At 45.7% G+C, this 15,587-nt stretch overlaps 1 protein-coding gene across 1 annotated transcript; it reads right to left on the bottom strand.

The window, feature by feature from the left end:
- Positions 1-1,259: 1,259 nt before the first annotated feature.
- Positions 1,260-10,306, bottom strand: lclat1 (lysocardiolipin acyltransferase 1). The gene is made up of 6 exons (XM_047018407.1): positions 9,915-10,306; positions 5,069-5,238; positions 4,522-4,720; positions 4,213-4,359; positions 2,731-2,847; positions 1,260-1,792 (listed from the first exon to the last, which is right to left on the bottom strand). The coding sequence occupies exons 2-6, from the start codon at positions 5,234-5,236 to the stop codon at positions 1,266-1,268; spliced, it is 1,158 nt and encodes a 385-aa protein (XP_046874363.1). The 5' UTR covers positions 5,237-5,238; positions 9,915-10,306; the 3' UTR covers positions 1,260-1,265.
- Positions 10,307-15,587: the final 5,281 nt, after the last annotated feature.

The following is a 15,587-nucleotide window of genomic DNA, read 5'->3' as shown; positions in this document are numbered from 1 at the left end:
AGGCACCTTGGCACCACGAAGAGGAGCTACCCTGTCCTGACAAAGGCAGTCCAGTCTACATTCTACAACGGTTTCTCTTTACCTCGCAAACCGCTTCTCGACTTTGGCTCGCCTGTGCAAAAGCTATTTTTTAATGCATAAAAAAACCTGGCAACACTGTACTTGACATAGGTCTCCATAACAACCCAAGACACCTTTATGGAACCTTTATGATTGCTGATGTATAACGTGTGATTTTGTATATATTAGAAAGGGGCGGGCAAGTGATTGGTAGATCTTATCTTTAAAGCTGCAGACAGAAATTATTATTCCTACATATGTAATGTTTGATAGTTTTGTGTGAATGTAGTGGTTGGGTCCCTGATTGTATAAGCATGTGATTGTTGGTAAGTGAAAAGAAACATGAGCATTTGAGATGTCATGTTTTTAGATTTTCAGGGTAAAATTGCTATAATATTATGACATATTTAAATTGTTGTTGAATGTATATGACGTGAACATAGGCAAATGTACTCCCACTCACATAAAAGTGTTCTGAATGCTTATAAAGACCGTCAAGTAAAATATTGTCGAAAACCTCATGTTCCTATTTTGAGAGCCAAACATAAACAATATAAAAACCTGTATAGGGGCTTAAAGCAAAATTGTACAAAGACAGCCTTACTATATGACAGACTAGACTATTCTGATTCAGCACAGGTAAACAATGCTACACTTGATGTGTATGACTGACTTCACTTGGACTCCTAGCAATTCAGTTCTTATCATTTCATCTAGTTGGCTAAACAATGCCTGTGAAAACAGTGACTCATTTGGCTACACTTACAAGGAATCTAGATCAGCTATACACAGCACAGTATTGGAAAGGATATTGGCTAGAATTGTCACAGTATACACACAGGTTTTGTATGAGTGCCATGCACTATGGCTCTGCTCCATAATAATAATCCCAATAAATAAATAACAAAACAATGGAAGAATAACAAAATAAGCATAAAAAAATAGGAACCAACTTTAAAATCCCATTTAAAAAAACACATTGCTATGGCTGAACATAAAATTTGAGGAGGTGAAACTAAAGCCATGCAGGCCGGTCGCCCGCCCGTCTGCCCTGAGAGCGGCCGTGGACATGGAGGTTAGTGCGAGTAGCACCCACCTGCACCTTAGGGCCCATCCCTGGACCCTTGGAGAAGCTCCCCCCCCCCCCACCGCCCTCTGTCCAGCGCCCCCTCCCGCCCACCCACCCACCCACCCACCCCTTCTCATCATCCCTCCTTCTTCCCCTCCAGCAGGTCCTTCTTCTTCCTGTCCCTGGCCACGGACGTCCAGTAGCGGTGGCAGGCCAGCTCCAGAAGCTCCAGCCCGCCCCCCAGCCTCAGCTGGCCCATGTACACCGCCACCATTAGCAGGAAGTAGACCCGCAGCATGGGCCACAGCCACAGCCCGGCCATGCACAGGGGGATGAAGCAGCTCCAGTAGAGCAGCGACACCGCCTTGATCAGGGACACGCGCAGCTCCGTCTTGCAGGGGGGCACGCGGGTCGGCCCCTCCCTGTGGAAGGCCCGGGGCTGGCCAGCGTAGAAGTGCCTGAGGCGGACCTCCTTCTCCGCCCAGCGCTCCTGGCACCAGGTGTTCAGTTCGGAGGGGGAGGTGGGCAGGGAGGAGGCCGGGTAGCGGCGCACGTGGAAGTGGATCTCGCGGGGGAACAGGCCCAGGATAAGTTGGCGCTCTGTCTGGGCGATGTTCTGGGGGAAGGCGATCGTGATGTCGTGGATCGCGTCCAGGTTCTTTCCTGTACAGGAGGAACATGAGAGAATGGGAGATCATCATCAATATTACAGTTCATAACATAATTAGCCTAAAGAATTTAAAGAGACTCCTCCAATAGATTATAGACAATTAACTATATATTATAAAGAATCCCAAAGACAGTCTTCCTTTCCTTCCATATAGATTGATATTGGCCCTGGATGGATGCTTTGCAATGGACCCTTGACAGATCACGCTACCATTGCACAAGGTCGCTCGTGTCAGAGTAAGACAGTGCCAAAATTACTTATCTTTACTAATCTCTGCTGTTGACTCCATCACGTGCTTGTTATGCTACTGTATGGTAAACCTTAGCCTACATTACGGAATTAGTCTCAGTCTCTCCCATATCACAGCACAATAGGCTTTGAGTTTAATATCTGACACCTGCCACCCCCCCCCCCCCCCCCCACCCCCCCAAACCCCTGCATCCCCCCTCCCTTCCCACCTGTGTTTGGGTAAAGACATGACGGCAGGAGGAGGTGTATTTAAGGCATGCTGGAAGAGAGCCAGGGTGAGCTAACAGGGAAATGCGATCCAGCAGTGGTAGTGGTGGTGTAATAGGTGGCGCACTGTCGATGAGGCACCAGTCTGACACCGGGGACAGAGGAGTCGGACAGGGGGGTGGCAGCAGGGTGGCAGCGGGGATTGAAAACGCAGCTGTCAGGAGATCTAACTCTGGCAGGCTTTACAGTGTTGATGTATCAACTGTGTTTGACAGGTACATTTAGCTGGGAGTTCACATCATGGGCTGTTATGGTGTACCTAGCGTTGTTTTCATAGGGGTTCAATGGTGACGACAATCACACACGGAACAGTATTATGATATACTTATACTCTATGGGACAACTGCATTACAACCTTTCACTGATTTTTGTTGTTTTTCCCCCCCATCATTGTTGTTTTAGTCATTGGACTGACCTTTGTTCAGTGTGTCCACGATGAAGGTGAAGCCCCTGGTCCTGGGGTGAAGGACGTACTCGAACTTGGGAAGGCCGTTCTTCTCTGCAAAGTCATCACTCCTTGCTCTGGTGTATTCTGCAGGAGCGGGGAGCACAGATGGGGGGGTTAAGGGTCAGGCAGGGAGGAGGAGCTCCAGAGGTTGACATGGGGGGGGGGGGGGGGGGGGGGGGGGGGTGTATCTATTTTGGTCCAAATGAGACCAAAGCCCTCTTTCTTAGCGGATTTACCGGGAATGATGAGTGTTTAACTTTTTTAGTATGAGTGGGGACAGGCAGACATGCAGGACACTGGGAGGGTGGAGGGGGAGGTCGTCTAGGGAGGAGCCCTTCACCTGGCCATCCCCAGAAATCCCCTCCTTCAGGGGACAAAGCTAGGACCTGTCCCATATGGCCTGTTCATTTCATAAAGTAATAAAGCCTTCTTTGATCCTGCAGGGACCACAGAAATCCTCAGGGGGGCTTAGCTGCACCCTCATCTAAATCCTACAGGTGTGTGTTGTGTTGTGTTTGTGTGTGTGTCGTGAAAGGGGGTCATCTTCAAGATGAAGATGAGAGAACAGTACAGCTATGAGATGTAATTTCTGACCATGGATTTGCTAGTAAACGTAAGCCCCGGTTTAAGGGGAAGGCGCAAAATCCTCGGAAAGAAACACACAAACGACAGAACATTCCTTCCCAGCAAAGATACAAAACGGTAGTTGAAAGGCTTAGGGCTATGCCCAGTTTGGGGCTACGCGAACAGAGGAGATGTATGGATGTAGGACAGCTAAGCTAGCTAGCTTTCGAACCAATATAACTTCACTTGAGGTCTGGTAGCCCAGTGACGTCAGGCTGACAACGAAATGAGCTGGCTCATCCTGTCTTAAGGATGGACAGGGACTTTGGCTTAGTGTGGCGTCTAAGGTGCTTTATGCGTTAATGGTCTAAGTCTCCATGTTGGGACGCTGCCCTGCCCTGTTTCCCAGGAGCCAGTGTATTGTAGTCTTTAGCTCCAACCCTAATCTAGCTGCATTTTATTAAAATAAAGATTTGGTCACCATGCTGAATCAGGTTAGCCTCGTCTAGAGAGAAAATCTACTCTTTGGGAACAGGGCTGGACAGGCCTTCTCTGTGGGAATGTTTTGGTAGAAAAACAGATTAGAGGCTATTAGACTGACAAACAGGAAATGATGTTTCCTCACCTGACCTACCAGTATAAATACTGTCAATAACAAAACATTACAGTACAGTTTCTCAGACACAGATTAGACCTAGGCTTAGACCAAGAATAGATTGGTCCAAATGAATCACCTAATTTAATCATTTTAGACTAGGAATTAAACTTAATCTGTGTCCAAAAATACAGGGCCTATACATCATGGCCTACGATCCCAGGTTGTGCGGGAAGGGGCTGTCGGTTAAGGTGTGTGTGGGTGGGCACGTGTGTTCCGCGGGTTCTCACCAGTCAGGTCGGTTCCCTCGGGGAACAGCAGAAGCTGCAGTGGTTCTCCAATGTCGCAGAAGTACTCCAACATGTTCTCTATGTGTTCTCTGTCATCTTCCCACCGGCGCTGGACAAAGATGTAGCAGGCCACCTGCAGGGCCCAGCCTTAACACACACACCACACACACACACTTCAGTCACGGCAGCATTTTATCTGCAACCCCAAATGAAAGAGCTCTATTCGGCTGTATACTACGCTGACAAATAAGCACTTCCAAGTCCCCTGTGAGGTGTATGTGTGCGCGTTTCCAAGCTACTCATACCCACCGAAGGCAGGCACTGCTTTGAGGGCAGCCTTGAGGCAGATCTTCTCCAGGCGCAGGTAGCTGTACCTGAGCAGGTAGCACCAGAGGAACATCCAGTCCAGACGTGTGCGGTGGTTCATGATGATCACACTGCGCTCCCCCGGGATGAAGCCATCCCCCGTAATCACCACCTTCACCCCAAATACCAGCTCCAACAGGGCCTGAGACAGAGGGAGGGAGGTGGGGAGAGGGAAGTGAGAGAGACAGAGGAGGAGAGATAGCGAAAGAGAGGAAGGGGGGGTGAGAGACAGAGAGGGGAGGGGGGGTTCGAGTGAGCCAGAGAAATGATAAGGTTTGAGGGAGCGAGAAAAGAAAAAGTCAGAAGTGAGAAACCAGTTTTGTCTTTCCCTGCACATGAAGGCAATGTAACACGGCCGCTCATGAGACGAGCTGTTCCAACACGGACACTGAGGTACAGCCAGGAACAAGGCCGCTGGAGTAAGAGGTCACAGCACAGCGTGAGGGCGGCCACAAGGGCCAGGCTGCCAGATGACAGGCTCAGGGCTCACCACAGGCAGGGTGAGCCAGGTGGCTATAAGGCGGTTGCTGATCCAGCGGTACCAGGCGGGAGACAGCAGCATGAGAGGCAGAACCGGACCCAGCATGAAGATACTGCCGAACAAGATGCCCAGGAACAGGGTCAACATGAAGTACAGACCCCGCAATGACACATCCATACCTGGGAGAGAGAGACGGGGAAAGGTGGGCGTGAGAGAGGGGGTGGAGAGAAAGATACAGATGGAGAGAGAGAGGGGGAGAGAGAGTAGGGAAAGGAAAAACAGACAGACACCGTCAATTCAACTCTGTGGTTCTGAGTCATCCCTAAGGACTGAAAACTAGTCTAAGTGGGGGGGGGGGGGATGTTGTTAACCAGGAAGATGAGTGTGTACAGTACGCTTAGTGGAATTTTCCTTTGAGGATCCAGGAGGCCGGCAGTGAGACTGGGCTCAGGAATTGGATGGAGCTGCCCAGTCGACGCAAGACAAATGGAATGATCGACTTTATTAGCGTGCACATCCATACTGAACCCCTCTGCGTCTGCCGAGCCTCTCAAAACATTTCCCCCACAAACAGTGGAAAAACACGACGGCGACGTTCCTGCTGAAGGAATGTAAATACTGAATCTTTCCAGAAGATGTGCACTGCACAGTCACCAAATCCACGATTAAAAAAGAAGACGGGTGTCTCACATTTCATACCCTTGAACCGGGTATCACTTGAAACATTGCACTTTTGTCCTCAAGTGTTCCATGTTCAGTTGACGTCAGGCTTCAATTCATGCTCAGTTAACGCTGTGTCCGAGTTATTCAAAGCCTCGTCTGCATCAAGAGCTCTTTCGTTTTTATCAGTAGCGTGACAACAAGACAGACATACCAAACATAAAAAAGGAGTCTCCTGAGGAAGCTAATTTCTTAACAGAGTTATGAGACCTTTGGCTGCAAAACAACGTGCTCACTGTGAGGACATACAGCTTCTTAGCTGTGGTCTAGCCCTGTTCAATAATACGCTCTCATTTGTATGTCCAAGGCCAACCTGCCGACTAAGTCGGTTATAGTGTCAGTTTCCCCATTATGTATCAGTAAAAATGAGTCATGATCATGATGATCATGATGCTTGTTAATGGGGCAACCTAGGTTAGGTTAGCCCAGTGGTTCTCAACCCTGGTCCTCAAGTACCCCCTGTCCTGCACGTTTTAGATGTTTCCCTGCTCCAACACACCTGATTCAAATGAAGGGTCGTTAACAGGATTCTGCATAACTAGATAACAACCCATTCATTTGAATCAGGTGTGTTGGAGCAGGGAAACATCTCAAACGTGCAGGACAGAGGGTACTTGAGGACCAGAGTTGAGAACCACTGGGTTAGCCTATCTTAACGTATGTCCTCTGACTGCCATGATAACCAGTGTTAAAAACTGCAAGGTGTAGCTAATGCAGGGATTCAGGCTGTCAGTCTACAGGCTGAGGAAGCAGGGAGGAAGCGACCACCACCCAGCAGGTGTTTCATTCCCTGGGTTGAACTTTGGTTCATGCTACCCTGCCTCAATTACCCTGGCTCTGTGATTGCACAAGCCTTCACCTCAAACCACCTCAGGCAACAGCAGCATCATGACACAGCAGGTCTCAACTCCGCAAGCAGAGTGGCTGAAGGAGCACTTAACAACCCAGGTATGTGTGTGTATGTGTGTGCGTGTGTGTGTCACACTCACAGTAGAGTGAGGACATAAGGGTTTTAAACAACGGAAAATATGAAGCGTGAGAGAGGAACAAGCTGGTTCAGCACAATTGTCACACAATTATGACCTCCTGTTACAGCTTTCTCCCACAACGTACACACGCACACACAAACCAAACACACAAACCAAACGCACCCTTGGGTGTCTGCTGGAACATGCTGGCGCATATTCTAAAAGTGCAGGCCCATTTCAGTTATGCACTGAAGAGGACACACATTTGAGGTCCCCTGAGAATGAGGTGAAAAGTGACTGGAACTACCGACCCAAAACAGTAATAATGCTAACAGTAATTGTGCTCCTTCCACCTACGACATCTCACCAGCCTTCCACAGGAGAACCACATTTTCATACTCTGGGTCAGATGCAAAGACAATGTCATTGACTCTGCAGAGTGAGGTTTGATTAAACATTTGTCGGGTCACAATAGCAATGCCTATTCGAGCACTGCCCAAAAATGTTAGCCAACCGCAATGAATTGATGTGCTCTTAGTCAGACCCTGTATTCTTTGGCAGTCTACCTGCATTCTTTCCTCTTAGTCAAGAACAGACAGACGTCGTTACCATGATGAGAGGTTAACCACATCTTGGCTTTATACAAGGGGGCTATCTGTGTCCTTTCTCCGAATCCTGGTGTCTGAGCTGCGACATGTCGACTCTTCTGGAAGATTCAGTGTCCTCCTCAGTGACATACAAGGATCCCTGGCCAAAATGCAAGCTTCTTTAATATCAGCGCGGTGTGTGTGTGTGTCTGTGCACACGCATGCATACACACACCATTCGGCTGCATCTCTACCTGTTTAACGTGTGGTTCTTTGAGAGATTGCTGAGTAATCTGTCTGGCTCTGCTGTGGAAAACCGGAGCGGACTTCAACCCCTGGGTTCCGTCTCCAGCTGCTGGGCTCCAGGGTAATTGCTCTCTGCGATGATGAGCATGGCAGTTTAAAGGGGTAGTGGAAAAACAACAAGTCTTTAATGACTTTTTTCCATTGGAGCTCTGATAAAGGTCACCCAGATTAAAAGTAAGGAGTACAAATGAATACACCGAGGATGGTATGCACGAGAGCATACACACACAGATGCTGGAGTGAAACGCGCACACACACACACACCAAAAAGGCTAGCAAACACCCGCCTACATGTGACAAAGATACAGTTTGCATAGCCTACATTTGACTATCAGATCGTGACAGATTGCAAAGCAAGGGTTCCTATTTGTCACTCCAGAGACTAAAACAGATGTCCCTCTGTGTTGAGGACTCTGCAGCGAGGACATCAGGTCTGTTTCACTGGCCCAACCACACTGCAGGGCCACTGAGCCGGACAGCCAGCCAGGACTAGGGACCCGCACACCTACACAAAACACTTCCTTTTAATGACATACAAATGCATACACAAGGTGTCCGTGTGTGTGCCTCTACATGAGAGTATGTGCCTATGTGTGTGTGGTAGCAGAGTGGCCTAGATACAGCAAAATATGTCCACTGTGAATGACATGTCCAAAGCCTTCCAAAAACCCAATAAAGTGTGGGTGTTTTTTTGAATATGACAGAGGTAGGCCAGCCCTCTTTGCCTGCTCATTTTGCTAATGGACATCCTGACTGTGAGGATTTGTGTTGGTGGCACTGCCACCATCAGAACACACAGAGGACGTCTGTCTTATTAATGAGGTCTGGGTAATCTCTGTGAATAACAAAGTGACAGTTACTCAGAAACAATAGGGACAAAGACGACCCATTGAAGAATGCGCATCGCGGAAAAACAAAGTAAAGGCAACCCACAGTGGCCTCATTCGATTGTCACACATTCCTCTGATTGTCATTGCTTAGCCTTGCTTCAGGACTATAAAGTCCAACTTCCATGGAAATCAGTCTTCTGTCAAAATCAAAGAGATGTATTGTTATATGAACAGTACAACACAGGTTCCTACTGGACAATGACATTATTCTGACATGGCAAGCTGTGTAGTCGTATAAAAGGGATAAAGAAAATGATACAAAACACCAGCAGCAAAACTGTCAAAAAAGCAAGTAGCTAAAAGTATAAAAATAGCAATATACCAATACAAAAACACTAAAATGGTCACAGTTGTATATAGTGCTGATGTAACTCTGTGGTCCTACAGTATTTACACTGAACTGTCTCAGAGCTCTTACAACACTTTGTAAGCCTTTGTACCCATAACTAAATGCTCCACCCTCTGATCATAGGTAGTGTTGCTGCAAAGGGATGTCAATCCAAGGTCAGGTTGCTCACAGATTAACCTTTCTGGTCTGGTCTTCTGGTTATGGAGGGTAGTCCTGTCAAAGGCTACTTATTTCTCTCACAATCAATTGCAAGCACCATACAGCCAATCGGTCTTTCAAACATGTAGTAGTTTGAAGTGAAACATACATTAAACAAATTAAATTAAATTCATGCTTAGCAATGTGATTTACCCTAACCTGCTTCTGTGTATAATACGCTGATCATATGAACCTGGCTATGCCTTACACACTCACTTCTAACTGCGTACAGATCATGACACCAAGTGAGGGTTAAGGATAAGTTTGGTCAAGTGAAGCTTTCTGGTTTGGCTAGCTAGCTACATGTCTAACTGGTTTACATTAGAGATTAAATTGAGTTGTCATTTGATCACTCTCATGCGAGCATTGACACATCATTATTAATGCAACTTTGCATTAATATTGTTGGCAACAGTGACAATGGGCACGCGTAAATGTGTGTGGATTTACTGTACTGTACCTCGGTACTGTAGCTGTGCTGTTTCCACTGAATTTTTGTTTTGGACCGTTTTAAATAGTTTAATAACTAGTTACGTCTTTGTGATGACTGTGAAATGATAACTAAATTATATCGTCCCACAAGTGAAGAATCTTGTGATGTGTGATGTTAAACTATTGAAAGTCATACTAGTTGTGGTAGTTGACTAGCTTAAGTGTCACCAAGTCATGGATAACTAGCATAGAGAGCTAGTATAAGATAGGTAGGTACGTGCAACTTCAGAGCTAGCTAAAGAGCTACACTGTAGCTAGCTAGCTTAAGACTAGTAACATACCATCAAAGCATATTTAGTTGGATAACCGTTAGGCTAGAGAAGTAAATGGAATAATGTTACTCACCTGCAAAAGTGTGCTACTTCCTTGTCAATTGTAAAAAGCTAGCTGGCTACAATATGCTAACGTTGCCTCGGAAGACCAGTCCGGGGAGATGCGCCCAGCCATATAAATGTCAACAACTTGGTTGCGACATTAGCATCTGCTAGCTGTTGCTAACTAACTACTGAGCTCGCAGGCTAAACGTGTTCAAGTAACGCTTTGGCAGGCTCGCTGGTAGGCACTGCACTGGAATCTGAAGCCGCATTCGCAATTTTGTCGTTTGGCTGACTTTACTCACAAACTATAATAACATTCACGGATTGATACCGTACACCTTCATGTTTTAGATGCACGCTGGGAGCAATGAGCTCTGTCAACATCACTGATTCGGGTAACCTGACAACTTCAACTCTCAACTCTCAACCCATCTGCTTGCTTGCACCCCAAAAATGACGTCAATAGGGGACGCTGTTCGTGTGGATTAAATTACATGGAAAATGTGAGAAATTATGAAAAAGTATCTCTTCTGAAACTCTTAATTTGTAATGTATTTATTTAGGTGACGCTGCTGTTAACATGCCATGTTTTGTCTTTCAGATAAATCACCTATCAGGAAAGGGTGTTCAAGTCAAGAGTGCTTCATAAAAATGTATTTAAAAAATAACATTTAAATTTATTCATTTTGCAGACACTTTTATCCAAAGCGACTTCCAAGAGAGAGCTTTACAAAAGTACAAAGGTCAATGACATAGACCCAAAACATTGTGGGTAGCCAAAAAATGAAGCATGCATTGTGAAAAGCAAATATTACTACACGATGATACATGCTGAATTCATGATCTAATGTCCCAACCTATCCTTTTAGAGCAGGGTAAATAAACTCATTGCATGTCATTTATTTCCTTTACCTACAGTCATTCTGCTGTTAAAAGTGACCTCAACAGGCAGGGATGTGTCTCTGATGTGTGTGTGTGTGTTTAGCATGTGTTTTGTGAGAGAATACGTATGTGTGTGGGAGTGTGTCAAGAGAGTGAAAGAACAAGAGAGAGAGCACTTACTCAACCTCAAGTCTTTTCCATGACCTGCTCCCTTTGGCATGCACTCTAACTCAGCGTCCGAGTGGACTGTATGGTTTTATCAGTAAACTTCTCAGGGGTCAGCGTAACGCCTCAGAGAGAGAGAGAGCAAGAGCCGTGAAGTGGCCTCTCTGACTTGTGTCTCACAGCCAGCTCACCTCTACTGGAGACACGCATCGATCACCACACTCGCCTTAGACACAAGATAAACATCTATAGGGAAGCACATGTCTTTATTTACTTCAGTAGTTTGTGTAGGTTTTCTTTATGCATATTATAGTATATAAGTAGTAAACGCATTTCAGAGAGGCATCAAAGATGGAGTCTGTGTGGTTATTGATGGAAAAACAGTATGGGTGATTCATTATGATACAACATGAAATACAGCAGTGTTTCACAAAAAGAAAAGTTAATTATGTTGAACCATTGCACCTGTGGTTACATGCCTGTTCCATGAGAGTGCAGTGTGCCATTTTTCTTTGTCTGTGAGTAGGGGAATTATGTCTTTTTTTGGGCATTGGACACTATGTCTTGGGTTGTTTTTTTTCAAAGGAGTCTATTGATAGCACTAAATGGAGGCTTTATTTAAGAAGAAATCTCTGCTGGTTTGTTGTTTTTACACATTCTTGTCCCTCCTGACCCCTTGTACTTTTTGCCAGTAAAGAAGGAGGGAAGAGGGGGATGTCGAGGTTCAGGAAAGGGACAGGGATGATTTAACTCAAGTCTTCCTCCCTCTCACCCTACACTTCCCTCTGCATCTAAGGCCTAAGTAAGCATGCATGTACAGTATCTATGTCTCCCTCTTTCTTACGCTCCTTTGAAGATCTTCACACAACAGACTTGGTGAATCAGTCCCACCTCTCTCTCTTTCTCCCTCTTTCTCAATGTCTCTCTCTCCGTCTCACTTGCTCTCCTCTTTCTTTATCCCTTGTCTGAATTGTCAGAATTGTGAGGTGAGGCTGTTTTCCAGTCTCGTCTCCAAGCCAGGAGTATTAGGGGGGCATAAGCTGTCTATTTATATCAGTGACGCCCCATAGAAGAGCAGCAGAGTCTGGATTAGCACATTAACACACAAAAGTACACGCGTAATTGGATCCTGACAGGCACAGTGATCAAAGCTCAAAAACATCACAGATAACATGGCAGCACTCTTGTACATCACCCTATTAAACAGAGGATGAATCTTTTAAGTGTTGAGAATCATCGGCCCAAATTAATATGTGGCTGTGTGAGTGCATACTTGGGAATGTCTGTGGATCGCTCCTTGTTGAGGGTTTGATTCCAGAGCTGCTTGGCACTGTATTGATGGTTCTTGACTTGGATGGATTGTGTAATCGTTTCGGCTTTGTTTTGAATGGCAATCACTGCGTCAGCTTACTGGCCCCTTAGGGTATCTTGACTGAAACTCACTTATTCTATCTGAGTGAAGGAAGGTGGAACAGTTGACCATAAAAACTGAGCTCCTTGTCCTTCAAATGGGGGGTATATTGTCCTTTTTAAAAGCCTAATCATTCTACTCTGACATGTTTCCCTGTAAAATCACAGGTAAAGCCACACAAGGCAAATTTGAGGAGGACTAATTTACACCGATACTATAGTGTCAGAAAAGTTAGTTCCAAACCTTCAACTCATCTCACCTCTTACCTTATCTCGAGTGACTCAAAGAAACCTCATAAGCCACCACGTCTCTCGCACTATCTCCAGTGAACCCAACATGACCCTGTGTGACACCTTTGCTGCAGTACATTGTGCTCTCTATTTTAGACCTGCTCCATATCCACCTTCTCCCCTCTGTTGACTCCTCAATCTCTTCATCCTCCCTCTCCTTCTGTTCTGTCCCTCTCCACTCTCCCCTGCTCAGTTTGTTGGCAGTGCCAGCTATGTGGACTCTTGGTGTCCTGTCTCCAGACTTGTTATAAATAACTAAGCAACGTTTTCTCTTCATCTCCCGAGAGCTCCACGTTCTCACACTGGAGAAACCATGGGAAAAGAATCTTTCCTTTACGCACACGGCAAACATAGTAACGCGAAACAACAACAAAAAATCAGGCACAAAAACGCACACAGTTGCACAATGTACTGGTGAAAAACAAGACAAATGTCATGTTGCAATATGTAACCCCCACCGTGGGAAAATATAAAGGCACAGAGAAACAGAGAGGGAAACAGAGAGAGAGACACACAGAGATAAATGGAGAGACAATGAGCACACTGTCCCTAGCTCCTGCGATGTGATGCCTGGGGGACAAGAGTGCCTAGTGGGTGTGTGAGGGGACAGGTTAGAGGGTGAGCATGTAGAGAGAGGTGGATAGAGAAAAAGAGAGAGAGAGAGAGAGAGAGCATGTTGGTGTGGCTGCAGTGGGGACTCGGAGAGGAGTCTTGGGTGAAAGGGTCAGGCTGTGCTGACACACTGGGATCAGTGGCAGATTGTTTCCACTGGAAAGAATTCCAGGAATGGGCTAGAAGAGCTATCAGTGACTGTGCTCAGAGCAGAGGACTGACAACAGTTTATTACACAACCAGACACACACACACACTCTATCTCTGTTCTCATACACACATTCAAACATGTAGTGGTGCACGCCAACGTTGGTGTGCGAGACACAATCCGTCCCTCATGTCATTGCAGGGCTCGGATCTCATCCCAGGCCAAGTGAGGCCCCACTCTCCTGTCCACTAACATTAGCCTACACGGATGTGGGTTGTTAACAGAGAGATTCATGGAGCCACTAAGGATTTTGTAAAACACAAAGAGGAATTCAAACTAAAACTGGTTGTATATGATGGACATTTATTACTTTCTTGTCTTGAACCTGTGACAGCCTTATCTCTGGCAAGTTGGACTTCACCGTTGAATGCTATTGTGGGGCCCAGGCTTACCCTGGGTTTGGAGGTCACTGGCTGGACTCAGCAAGTCGTTGTTACTGACTCCCTAGCCCCTGGCCTCCCGCATGATCCCACGGCCCTTCTGCTTTATCAGCAGGCAGGTATATTAATAACTCCTCGTGCTTGACTTTTTTTTCCAGGAAGTAGGAAGCATGGTAGAATGTCAGCTCATTGTTCTCTTTCCAGGATGTAGCCTTAAGACCTTGTGGAGATGCCACCTGGCCAATCTGAGAAACCCTCGAGCCCTTAGGGCTGCCCCCTCCCAACTTTGATGGACAGTTCCAGGTACAAAGCACCTCCATCAAACCTGACCTGACCATGTCACACTACTATACAGCAACAAACCTCCTAGGAAAGTTTCCGTTGTAGCAGTGACCTGAAGCCCCCCCGTCGGTTCTTGTGCACTGTATTGTTTTTTTTTTACCCCCAAACATTTTCTATTGTCATTTGTGGGATGGTTCTGTTGTCACATCCTACCTTTATCTGCAATCTAATGCATTTATGTAGCAAATACTTTGATCCAAAGGAATGTACTTTACAGGAGGGACTTCAACCTGGGAACTCTTGATCTGCAACTGAGATATACCCATTACCAGAGTACAATGTTTATGCAATACCTGATTCTCACATAGCAGAGGGACAAATTGCATTCCTTTTAGACATGAAATTATAACTATAAGTGTTTACATTAGCTCGATAACGTCAACAGTATTTTTCATGAAGCTCAGAGAACATTCTGTACATATGTACTGGAAGCTTAACCCTCCTGTCTTAAGACATGCTGACACCTCCCTGGTGTCTCTCAGTGACCCGGGGTCCAATTTATCTCATAACTCAACTAAACCTTTGAATTTAAATGTGCAATGTGGTACAATGTCACATTCTGTAAGTGCTCTAATATGCGTGTAATATGAGTGTAGAATGCAACCAAACAGTCAAACTTTTGTTTTGTAAACTTTTTAGCATCCACAAAAGTTAAAGCTATTAAACTATGGATGCCAAAAAGACAGCCTATAGACATCTTTTAAACTATGTCAAGGAAGTTGTGGTTCTGTAATTAAAATGAAAACGACGTTTTGTGTCAATTTCTAGACTGATTATTACATCTTTGAGTTACTGCTCTTTTCAACATCCATATAATCCAAACATACACTCATTGAAATGAAGGATTAGACTAAAACCAGTTTCTTGTCAATCTCTCAACTTTTCTAAATCCTGATATGGTTGGACCTCACTGGGACTGATCCAATACCTATCAACAGGTGTTTTTTTGAGGAAGTTAGACTGAAAATGATCTTCAATGTTTGGGGTCATTTTAGGATACTACATAGGAGGCCATCTACTTAGATTCATGTTTAAAACATTTTGGGTTGTTTGATATGATTTTGGTCCCCAGGACAACAGGAGGGTTAAGAGTTTGTGATGAAGGGGGGGGGGGGGGGTGAACACAGGAAGAAGCATGCGGTCCTCTGCACTCGCTGCTATATTTAATTTATTCAGAGAGACAGCAGCATAGAGTGGAGAAGGAGAAAGGCAAGCTGTAGGCAAGTTATATGCAACAGATGAGAACTAAGCAGAGATGCTAGGCAGGAAGTAACAAGTTAACCACAACATGCAGGTGAGGGGGCTGAAGAAAGGGGAGGTTTCACCAAAGAGAAAATGAAAGGAAACAGTATAGCAAGTCTCTTGAAAACAACTTTTGTTGTGCTATAGGGGTACCCCCCCAAATGTATTT

The sequence above is a fragment of the Hypomesus transpacificus genome, chromosome 3 (genome assembly GCF_021917145.1).
Source record: "Hypomesus transpacificus isolate Combined female chromosome 3, fHypTra1, whole genome shotgun sequence".
NCBI lineage: Eukaryota > Metazoa > Chordata > Actinopteri > Osmeriformes > Osmeridae > Hypomesus > Hypomesus transpacificus.
The sequence above is the reverse complement of the archived record's forward strand: the minus strand, read 5'-3'. Positions and strand labels throughout refer to the sequence as shown.